Here is a 12,086-nt window from a genome sequence, read left to right as displayed (position 1 = left end):
TGGCCACCGACAAACCGTGACCAAGAAACAAGTGGACCACCCTGTTACTGAGCACGCTGCCAAACATGACATTCTTCATTTCAATGACTGATTCACAGCGTGCCATATGGAACACTCTCACCAACACCAACTTCACTGAATTGCGCAGATGTGAACTTTCCTTGCAATACATCCTACGTTCCTGTAGCCTTCCATGCCTCACCCTTAGTTAGTCACTGTTCTCACCCATCCAGCCTCTTCCCTGTTCTCACTCCAGCACTACACAGCCGTCATTCCACCATCACATCCAGTCATTTTATTTCTCTCCTTTTCCGGTACTTCCCCCTCACCACAATGATGAAGTGTGCCAGTATGGAAAGCTAAAGGAACAGAAAATACCAACATGACAATACAGACTTATCCAGAAAATAGATGTAAAAACGAAAGAATGAAAACCGTTCCAGGGGAACTTCACAGCAATATGCCCCTGCAATTAGAAAAAAGTTTTAGAAAATAAAAGATAGACGTCATTTCCAATTAACAATATAAAATTTCATGAAAAATATAGCTTGAGAAGACTGTATGACAAATTTGATGGCTCTAGGGTGAATGAAGTAATGCAGTAAATGAAGCAGGCAAAAAGGAATATAAACGACTCAAAAATGAGATCGACAGGAAGTGCAAAATGGCTAAGCAGGGATGGCTAGAGGACAAGTGTAGGGCTGTAGAGGCTTATCTCACTAGGGGTAAGATAGATACTGCCTACAGGAAAATTAAAGAGGTCTTTGGAGAAAAGAGAACCACTTATATGAATATCAAGAGCTCAGATGGAAACCCAGTTCTAAGCAAAGAAGGTAAAGCAGAAAGGTGAAAGGAGAATATAGAGGGTGTATATAAGGGCGATGTACTTGAGGACAATATTATGGAAAAGGAAAAGGATGTAGATGAAGATGAAGATGAAATGGGAGGTACGACACTGCGTGAAGAGTTTGACATTGCACTGAAAGACCTGAGTCGAAACAAGGCCCTGGGAGTAGACAGCATTCCATTAGAACTACTGACGGCTTTGGGATAGCCAGTCCTGACAAAACTCTACCATCTGGTGAGCAAGATGTATGAGACAGGCGAAATACCGTCAGACTTCAAGAAGAATATAATAATTCCAATCCCAAAGAAAGCAGGTGTTGACAGATGTGAAAATTACCGAACTATCAGTTTAATAAGTCACGGCTGCAAAATACTAACGCGAATTCTTTACAGACGAATGAATAAACTGATAGAAGCCGATCTTGGGGAAGATCAGTTAGGATTCCATAGAAATATTGGAACATGTGAGGCAATACTAACTCTACGACTTATCTTAGAAGAAAGATTAAAGAAAGGCAAACCTACGTTTCTAGCATTTGTAGACTTAGAGAAAGCTCTTGACAATGTTGACTGGAAAACTCTCTTTCAAATTCTGAAGGTGGCGGGGGTAAAACACAGATAGCGAAAGGCTATTTACAATTTGTACAGAAACCAGATGGCAGTTATAAGAGTCGAGGGACATGAAAGGGGAAACAGTGGTTGGGAAGGGAGTGAGACAGGGTTGTAGCCTCTCCCCAATGCTATTCAATCTGTATATTGAACAAGCAGTAAAAGATAAATTCGGAGTAGGTATTAAAATCTATGGAGAAGAAATAAAAACTTTGAGGTTTGCCGATGACACTGTAATTCTGTCAGAGACAGCAAAGGACTTGGAAGAGCAGTTGAACGGAATGGACAGTGTCTTGAAAGGAGGATATAAGATGAACGTCAACAAAAGCAAAATGAGGATAATGGAATGTAGTCGAATTAAGTCAAGTGATGCTGAGGGAATTAGATTAGGAAATGACACTTAAAGTAGTAAAGGTGTTTTGCTATTTGGGGCCAAAATAACTGATGATGGTCGAAGTAGAGAGGATATAAAATGTAGACTGGCAATGGCAATGAAAGTGTTTCTGTAGAAGGGAAATTTGTTAACATAGAGTATTGATTTAAATGTCAGGAAGTCGTTTCTGAAAGTAATTGTATGTGGTGTAGCCATGTATGGAAGTGAAACATGGATGTTAAATAGTTTGGTCAAGAAGAGAATAGAAGCTTTCGATGTGCGGTGCTACAGGTGAATGCTGAAGATTAGATGGGTAGATCACATAACTAATGAGGAGATATTGAAGAGAATTGGGGAGAAGAAGAGTTTGTGGCACAACTTGACCAGAAGAAGGGACCGGTTGGTTGGACATGTTCTGAGGCATCAAGGGATCACAAATTTAGCATTGGAGGGCAGCGTGGAGGGTAAAAATCATAGATGAATACACTAAGCAGATTCAGAAGGATGTTGGTTGCAGTAAGTACTGGGAGATGAAGAAGCTTGCACAGGATAGAGTAGCATGTAGAGCTGTATCAAACCAGTCTCAGTACTGAAGACCACAACAACAAGGGTACGTGTTATTGATTGCAATGACAGTGATAAGTACTTAATTACCTGAATTGACCCCTTTTTTAATGTGAGATTTAAGGAGCATTTACAGTCACATAACGAAACTGCCATGGCATTACATTTAGCAGATGTGGATTGCAGTATAAGGAGCATTGAGAATAGCATGTGGATCCTGTACAAAGATATAAAGTGCTGTGCTATAAATTTGTTGGAGGAGCTTGAAATTTATGGGAGCAAGAAACAAGAGCCAGAAAGTGTGCTCAAAGGACAGAGCGATTTTGTGCCCAATGGCTACTTTGCTTTCTGTGACACTGCCCTACATTAACCATGTTACACCTTTATTACGTAGACCTGCCCTGGTCATAACCTCGTGTACAGTGCATTCAGCCGGCCGAAGTGGCCGTGCGGTTAAAGGCGCTGCAGTCTGGAACCGCAGGACCGCTACGGTCGCAGGTTCGAATCCTGCCTCGGGCATGGATGTTTGTGATGTCCTTAGGTTAGTTAGGTTTAACTAGTTCTAAGTTCTAGGGGACTAATGACCTCAGCAGTTGAGTCCCATAGTGCTCAGAGCCATTTGAACCATTTAACAGTGCATTCCAGGTCTGTTTTATTAGGTTATGCTGCTCATGTCAACCTCCTTTTAGAACGTCAAATATCTGTTGTTATGATGTGTTTCTTGTTAACTGAGGGGAACAGTAGTTCATGTTCCTTTCCTTGACGCAGCATATTGCGAGTTAAGAGAGGTAGTCTGCTGATTGTTTTCCTGCGGTCAGTATTTAACTCTGCTGCACTATGGAGGCTACATTAACAAAGGTTGCTGATAACTTACTCCCATCTTAGTTTTGTTCCTTTGGTGTATTTGCATTAGTTATTTTATAATTTTTTTGTAATTATGTTAGCTCCTCAACTTGTCCCTTTGGTATATCTTTACTGTCTTATCTAAAATTAGAATAAAGGCGTTTCAGCATTGCTTGTTGTCACTAATCCCATTCATTGTTAACAAATTTAAAGAAATATACATTTGTGTTTTTAATGTATTTTTACTTTATCACTGTAAAATTTTACAACACCTTGTAATTCCAGGTTTGTTTCTATCTTGTTTTATGTTTGTACTTAGTTGCATATTGGCTACTTGTTAATACATGTACTGTTTGTGTGTGTTTTTCCCCTTGACAACTGCACCCCAGTTTCCTATGTACTGTAGTGTCATTCACGTAGATTCCATTCGTACTGTGACCTAGTTTGTACTACATTATTATTTTTTTGTTTGTCATGCACATGCTAATTTTGTTTTATATATATATTAACGACATGACACTTTATTATAGTAGGACGTGTTTTAAAAAGTTTTTTCAGTTTTTTTAAGTCCATATATTTTGTACATATGCTGTTTGCACCTTTATATCTATATCTGCAATCTCTTCCCGTTCAGGTTTACTTCAGTTTTTGAGTCCTATATATTCCTTTCAGCATTTCCTTGTTTGGTTAGTACTGGCTTTCCATCTGAGCTTTTGATGTTCATTCAGTTGCCCCCCCCCCCCCCCCCCCCCCTCTCTCTCTCTCTCTCTGAGACACACACAGGGGGACTGATGACCTTCGCTGTTTAGTCCCCCTTAATCCTCCCAACAACCACCACCACCATCTGACACACACACACACACACACACACACACACACACACACACACTTTGTTTAATGTTTTGGTGAAGGGAAGGATCCAAATGTCCTGGGATGTGAAGCAGCCATTTAAATCAAGCATATTGTACCACAGGGTGGTCCACTTTGCTTTTGGCAACAGTTTGGCAGTGGCCATTTACATTAGCAGACTGCTGGTTGGTAGTCATACCAATATAGGAAGCTATGCAAAGACTGCAGCAGAGTCCGTATGTGACATGACTATTTTCAAATATGACCCAGCTGTTGATTGGGTAGGATAAATCTCTGACAGGACTGGAATAAGAACTGCTGGTTGGGTGTATGGGATTGGGAGTGGCATAGGGATGGACTGAGATGTTGTGGAGGTTCAGTGGGTGATGGAACATCACTTAGGAGTTGTGGGAAGGATCTTGGGTAGGATGACCCTTATTTCAGGGCATGAAATGGATAATTAAAGCTCTGATGATAATGTGATTCATTTGTTCTAGCCCAGGTAGTATCGGGTACTGAAAGATGGTTGTGGTGGTTGGGCGGGGAGGGGGGGGGGGCTTGTTTGTAACTGGTTCTTGGGGTGGTGGTAGGATCGGGTGTGTGTAAGGATATAGCACGGGAAATCTGTTCATGGGCTGGGTCTGGGTGATACTGCCTGCCTGTGAATACCTTTCAAAGTCCTTCAACATACTAAGCAAAGAGTTCTCATCACTACAGACACACCATCCTTGGGTGGCCAGACTGTGTGGGTGGGACTTTTTGGTGTGGAAGGGATGGCAGCTGTTGAAATGCAGGTACTGTTGGTAGTTGGTAAGTTTAATGTGCATGGAGGTATGAGAGAGGAGGAGGAGGTCAACATAGAACACCACCATTTGTCTCGCTCATATGTTGCTTTGTCTGTGCCATTCATTCAAGGAGTCCACTTTTGATTGCTCAGTGGAATTATTGGGAAGCAATCTGTATTTATTAAATTTTGCAGCTGCATTGCTCTCTGTTGGGTAACATAGCAACTGCTCTCTACCTGATGCTCTGCTGTGGAAGTCACAGAATGCATCTTCTACCTCTGGTCACAGTATTTTACACTGCACAGTCTGTATTGTCACCCTAAAGTAAAAACTTTAAAATCCAATTTTTTTTTGTAGATACATTCATTGCTCATTCCCAGATAAGTGAAAAGGATGCTACAATTTACTGGCCTTAGGGAAAGGTCTGACTTGACAATGTGGGAGGGGGGAGGGAGGGGGGAGAGCGCATTTCGGCTTCTGCCCCTGGAACATGTGTAATGTTTGTTGTGAAATGTGGTTGGTACATTTAAGTTATTTTTTTATGTAATTCTTAGAATGAGAAATAGTGTACTTCGGTTATTCCTTTTCTTCTGAAATGACATGTAGGAAAGTACTGTTACATTAGGTAGGAGTGATGCACATACCACACACACATACATTTTGCCTGTAGGTCACGGTGCACCATGTGGAGAATCCTGGGGCAGCCCCGCAGCTATTGATGAAGTCTACTTACGTAATCCAATGGATCCACCAGATGTTTTGGGTTTGGCAAATACATCACCACATGGAAACCTTCCTATGCCTAAGTTGCCTGACAGAAGAAAGCGTAAGTTTATTTTTTGAGTAACTTGATTTCCTTCTCATTGTCTAGTTTTTATCATCTAATAATTTATTGTTTTGAGAGCTTTTACCTTGAGAGTATTAAACCACACCATTTGGTATTGACAAATTATGGTAACCCTGTTCAATTTTTAGGCATTATATGCCCCCAAAATAGAAACTTGTATGCCTTGTAAAGTTTCCTGCAGTCAGTGATGGTCGATGCACTTTTAAGATACCAACTGACAGGTTGTTTGTAATATTCGTCAACCCCAACAACAGCCATTTGTCTTCAGCTGCTGGATAATGGTGTTACCATTGAGGTTCGGCATGCATTATGGTCTCCAGCTATGTACGAGGGGGGGGATAACCACTTTTTAAATTATATATTTTCTAATTGTTTACAAAACAACCTTATCCCCTTAAAAATACTAACCATGACAACTAATACATTTGTCCCACCGGTGCTTTTACTGTTCAAGACATTTCTTGTATTCATCTTCAGAAATGGCTAACTGCTCCTCCTTCATTTTTTTCTTGACTCCTTCAGTGTTGCCAAATCAGTGTCTTTCATGCCCCATTTTATGCATGGAAATAAGAAACAGTCTCACAGAGCCAGGTCAGGCAATTAAGGTGTATGTGGCAGTGGAACCATAACTTTTTTAAGCAAAAACTGTCTAACAGAGATGGCAGTGTGCAGGTGTGTTATCATGATGGAAGAACCAGACTCCTGTCTGCCACAAGTTGAGCCTTTTGTAACGAACACAGTTGTGCAGTCTTCTTAAAACTTAATACATCTCAATCTGTATAAAACTACCCAGCATATAAAGTTTAACAATACTTGCAGATCAAATAATATTATACCTAGCTCAAAAAATTAGGCTACACAATGAAATCCAGTCTCTTTATGCCAAAAAGCAAATCCTAAATTGGGAACTATATAAAGCACATCTTAATCTTATGAGTGTTCTGAATAATACTGCTGTTTTCTCTCATCTTGTTAGCGAGGATTAAAAATCATACATATGCAGTGACAGAAAAGTGAAAAAAATCACAAAAGAAAGATTGCAAATTTAAAAGCACAGCCACACATGACACCCAGTATAACAAAAAGCACCAGTTCTATCCAAGACTGGTCAACCTCACTGGGACTAATTTGCATACAGAAAAAATGAAACTACCCAAAAAGGTCTGAAACACAATGTCAGCACATGCCTAGATGAAAATTACATAGAACACCTCATTGTTGAATCAGAAAGCATTCTCACACAGGAAAACAGAAATGAAATAAATGAGGTAAACGTTAGTCTGATGAGAGAGCTAGTCAGTAGTAACATCAAAAACATAATAATAGAGATGAAAGAAAACAGAAGAAACTGAAACAATACAGATTCTATAACACTGACAAAACTTAGGAAGAAACTACAGGAAAACAACATCATCATCACAAAGGCAGATAAAGGAAACACAGTGGTTCTCGTGGATAAAGAGTAATACATCAATAAGACACAAGAGTTCACCACAAAAAATAAAATTATAAAATCAAAATTGGATCCAACAAACAGATTCCAAATGAATCTGAGAAACACTATGAAAGACATTGAACATACAGTAGAAAACAATGAAAAAGGAAAACTGATCCAAACAAATCTCAGTGCACCTTCCATCCGATGCCAACCAAGGCTACACAAGAAAGGTCTCCCCGTCAGAGCTATTGTGAAGCATAGAAACGCTTCCACTTACCCACTTGCAAGATCCATCTTATCAGAAAACGACAAATTACAAGAAGACAGGGACTGTAAGAAACACCAATTGATTCAGTACATAAAAGATAAAAGTTCCAGACACAGCCACGCTCCTATCATTTGATGTAGAGAATATGTATTCCAATATACCAATAACTGAAACAATAAACGTTATAGAACAGAATCTTAAGAGACACAGTACACTCCCAGATGAATACATCAAAGAAACAGTCAGGGTTCTAGAGCTAATAACAGAACATAATTATTTATGAATAATAGCTAGCTTCACTGCTATATTTAAGTTGTTTGTATTTTATCTCGTTCACAATGAGCCCATTTCGGCAAGTTGCCATCATCAGGTGCCTGTAAATACATAGATAAGCGATGGTCTTAATATAATGGTTGTAACTATGATCTGAAAATTAATATATAATTAGGTGTTTTACCTTACACGTAACATTGTTGCTGTCATGTCCTGTCTGTTTTGGAATTATTACTTTCTCTCAGCTATAGAGTGGAGATGTATTTCAGATGTTACTTGATATGATACTTTTCTAACAGTTGGAACAGTGGGTCAGCGATGTTACATGTTTACATAGTATAAATTATACATATTATGAATTATAAATAAGTGATGTGTGAAATTCAGTTGTTTATTATTATTTTTTCATATAGGTTGGTTTCTAATTATGTTTTTGCCTAAAGTTAGTTTTAGTTTTATTTTATGTTTTTAATTTTTTGTAATAATTATTATTTTTTTGATTTATATTGGTGTTTTACACTACTCATGTTATTGCTGTTACTATGGATATATGTTGTTTAAAGATAAGAAAAAGTTGTCGTTGCTTTCAATCAAAGAACGAGCCTTGGATTAAAAATACCTAATAACTTCTTGTTCCCTTGGAACAAATAACAGCTCTTCACAGCCTGAAGAAAAACCAAGGAACACAAAAAGATACACTAAACAAGAACAGGAAATTAGAACCCAACAAAAAGAAGTTGAGAGTGAGAACATTAAATGTAATAACCTTGACAGGAAAGACTGAAGAGATTGTAGACATGATGGAGAGGAGAAAGATTCATATCCTTGGATTGAGTGAGACCAAGTGGAATGGAAAAACACTAAATTGCTGAGAGGTGGGTACAAATTATACTGGCAGGGTCACAATAAATAGGCAAAAAATTGAGTGGGGTTTGTGTTTCACAAAGACATTGACCCAGTTACAGATGTGAGCTTTGTAAGTGAAAGGATAATTAGCGCAAGAGTGAACTTGGGAAAGAATAGTTTTACTATACTCAAAGCGTACGCACCTCAGCAAGGGTGCAGTGAGAGGGGAGGGGGGAACGAAATTCCTTGAAGAACTGGAAGACCAAATAACAGAAGATAACATTATGATAATTGAGGATCTGAAACTCAGATTGGCACGGATAGAAATGGATATGAGGAGGTGATGGGCCATTTTGGATACGGAAGATGAAATTTTGAGGGTGAAGAAATTCTAAATCTTTGCATAAGGAATCTACCCATAAGATTACTAAATGTGGCTGGGATGGCAAATCTAAGACAGTTATAGACTACATATTAACGGACAAATTAATTGAAGGAAAAGTAAGGGATGCTAAAGGCATACCAAGTGAGCACTTGGATAGCGACCACAGGTTACTAGTAGCTGATCCAAATTATAAGATGAAAAGTTTGAATGCTGTATAAAGAAAGCCAAAAATTAAGGAGTGGAAGTTGAAAGAAGAAGAAAATATAAAAGTTTCCAAAATCTAGTGGCACAAAAATTGCCAAAAACTGAAAGGGGTAGAGTAGAGGAAGAGTGCAACCTTTTTAAAACATCAATAGTTAACAGTGCCGTGCAGATATGCGGCAAAACAAAGGGTAAAGTGAAAGACAAAGAAACCATTTGGTGGAATGATAGAGTAAAAGATGCAATTAAAAAATGTAATATGGCAAAGGAAAACATGGAGTTTGAAAAAAGAAATTGGAACCAGGGCCTGACACCAAAAGATGAACGCAAGGTGACAACACTGAAGTAGGAATACCGACAAAAGAAACTCCAAGCAAAGTGAATTGTGGAAGAAGAAAAGTAGAAGAGTTGGGAAATATTCACCCAGAAACTAAAACAGGATAGTAAAGGGAATCAAAAACTGCTATATGGGTTATTGAAAAGTAAAAGATCTGATAGAAAAGACATAAAAGCAATTGATACAGAGGATGGGGATATTATCAGGGACATGGTTGGTATCAGAGAAGAGATGATGAATTATTTTGAAATCTTTCTGAATGGGGAAGGTGCACAAGACAGTGACACTGAAGTCATTGAATTAGAGGAAGAGCAGGATCCAGTCTCTTCATTAGAAACTGAGAATTCCCTGAAACAGATGAAAAGTGGGAGGGCAGTTGTAGTAGATGAGCTGACAGCAGATATGATTAAAGCCACAGGAATCCATGGAATACAGTGGTGACACTGGGTGCTGGGGGTGATATGGAAAGAGAACACCAAGTGCTGGATGAATGGAAAAAAGGAATTATAATACCATTGTTCAAGAAATGTAGTAGAAAGAAATTCATGAACTACCAAGGAATCACATTGTTATCACAATGCCTTAAGATAATGGAAAAGGTCATAAAAAAAAGATTGCGAAAAATTCTAGAACACCAGTTAGAGGAACAACAGCATGGGTTCAGAAGTAATAGGGGAACAAAAGATCTCATTTTCTCCGTCCGTCAGTTAATGGAGAAATATTGGGAAAAACGAAAGGACTTGATAGTAAGTATTCGTGGATTTGGAAAAAGCATATGACAATGTACCAAGGGATAAAATATGGAAATGCTTGAGAAAACAATGTTCCTGGTTCATTAATTAAAAAAGTCCAGATGCTGTATGGTGGTTGTGAGAGCAGTGCACAAGTAGGAGATGGAAGATCAGAATGGTTTAAGACAAAGAGTGGTGTTCAACAAGGCAGTTCACTCTCCCATTTACTCTTCATTACATTTATGGACACAGTCATGAAAGAAACCAATGGAGGCATATTGTTTGCAAAGTTCCTACCTGGCTCGCTGGAAGGAAATCCTGATGATGATGATTAGGGTCACTGATGGTTTTTTTTTTTTTTTTTTTTTTTTTTTTTTTTTTTTTTACCCGATTTCCTGATATATAATGTGAATAAAGTTTTCTGTATACTTTTTGTGCTTTAGGTCAGTTTGTTTGTTCAGTAAATTTGTTGGGTTGCTGTATGCTTGTGAATATATCTCTGTTTTGTCAAGGATATTCAACAATGTTCTCTTTTGCGTAATATGGAGGATTTCTAGTGATTCGTTTATGGGTTTTACATAGTGTTTCTCTGCAGGCCCCAAAGAACAAAAGAACAGAATTATTTTCAGTTCAATAGTGAATTATATTTACAAAGTGAAGAATTAGCAATCGGATCTCCAGTGTCTGGAACCATAGCAAACATATTTATGAACCATGTGGAACAGATTATATTTTAACAAAATAGTGCCAAATAGGTACAACATCCTATACTGGATTAGATAAACGGATTATATCTTCTGCGTGATAGATCAACCAAACAATAAAATTGACCACTTACACACAGACATAAATTCTGTTTATGATAAGATACATTTTACATTAGAGAAAGAGCAAAATAAACAGTTAAATTTCTTGAACATCACCATATAGATTCAAAACTACCAACACACATTTGCCATATACCAGAAACCGACGACAGCAGACACAAGTATACATGAGACATCACAACACCCCAATTCTTAAAAGCAGGTTGCACTTAGGTACGTGCTCCACAGACTTAACACAGTACCATTAGATACAGGCAATTACAAAAAAGAAATGAACACTATAATAATACAAATAACCACAAACAATGGATACAAAGAGAACTTGGTAACAAAGCTGAACAAGAAAATCAAGAAACAGAAAAGAACAAACACCCATCTGTCACCAACACAAGGACAAAATCACACACAAATAAATACGCAAAATACAAGAAGAGAAACAACACAAAGTGTAAAAGAAACAGAAAATAAAAGATGGTACACAGTGACATACAACCACAAATACCCACAGAGAATATCCAATATTTTCAAAAACCAAGGCATAAAAATAACACACCAAACCAACAGCTCAGTTCAGAAATACTTCACAAAAACAATAGGAAAAATTGATCTGTATCAGAAATCAGGAATATACCACCTGAAATGCAATACATGTGATGCAAGAATATACCACCCATGGTGGTTCCTGACATCCTTGTCAATGGTGTCATCTGAACTGATTCCATGGTACTTGCTGAATGTTTTACGGCACACTTAGTTGAAATGTCTGCTTGCACTAATTACCATCCCTATTTCTTCATCCAGTAACACCTTATTGAGTGCCGCCCACTATGCTTCCATGTACATGGCTCTCTATCATACAAATTCCCTTTTAGTGAATGGGAACTCTGCAGTGCTTTGTCAGTGTGCCGAATTACGGCCTCTAGACCCAACAAAATCCAGAACCAAATGCTCAAACATCTTTGTGCCGACAACATGATGTGTATCCTCAGGCTTTTTAATCATATTCGGTGAGAAGGAGAATTTCCCTCTCAATGGCAGGAAGGTGTTATTATTTCTGTCCTGAA

At 38.3% G+C, this 12,086-nt stretch overlaps 1 protein-coding gene across 3 annotated transcripts in view; it reads left to right on the top strand.

Annotated features, from left to right (window-relative positions):
- Window positions 1-12,086, top strand: part of LOC126253587 (activated CDC42 kinase 1) — a 566,545-nt gene that overhangs the window by 324,201 nt on the left and 230,258 nt on the right. For all 3 annotated transcript variants that reach the window (XM_049955017.1, XM_049955019.1, XM_049955018.1), the window contains exon 10: window positions 5,540-5,695. In XM_049955017.1, the coding sequence (XP_049810974.1) occupies window positions 5,540-5,695 (156 nt within the window). The remainder of the gene's footprint in view (window positions 1-5,539; window positions 5,696-12,086) is intronic.

The sequence above is a fragment of the Schistocerca nitens genome, chromosome 4 (genome assembly GCF_023898315.1).
Source record: "Schistocerca nitens isolate TAMUIC-IGC-003100 chromosome 4, iqSchNite1.1, whole genome shotgun sequence".
Taxonomy (NCBI): domain Eukaryota; kingdom Metazoa; phylum Arthropoda; class Insecta; order Orthoptera; family Acrididae; genus Schistocerca; species Schistocerca nitens.
Note: the sequence above shows the minus strand (reverse complement) of the source record. Positions and strands in the feature narration are given on the sequence as shown.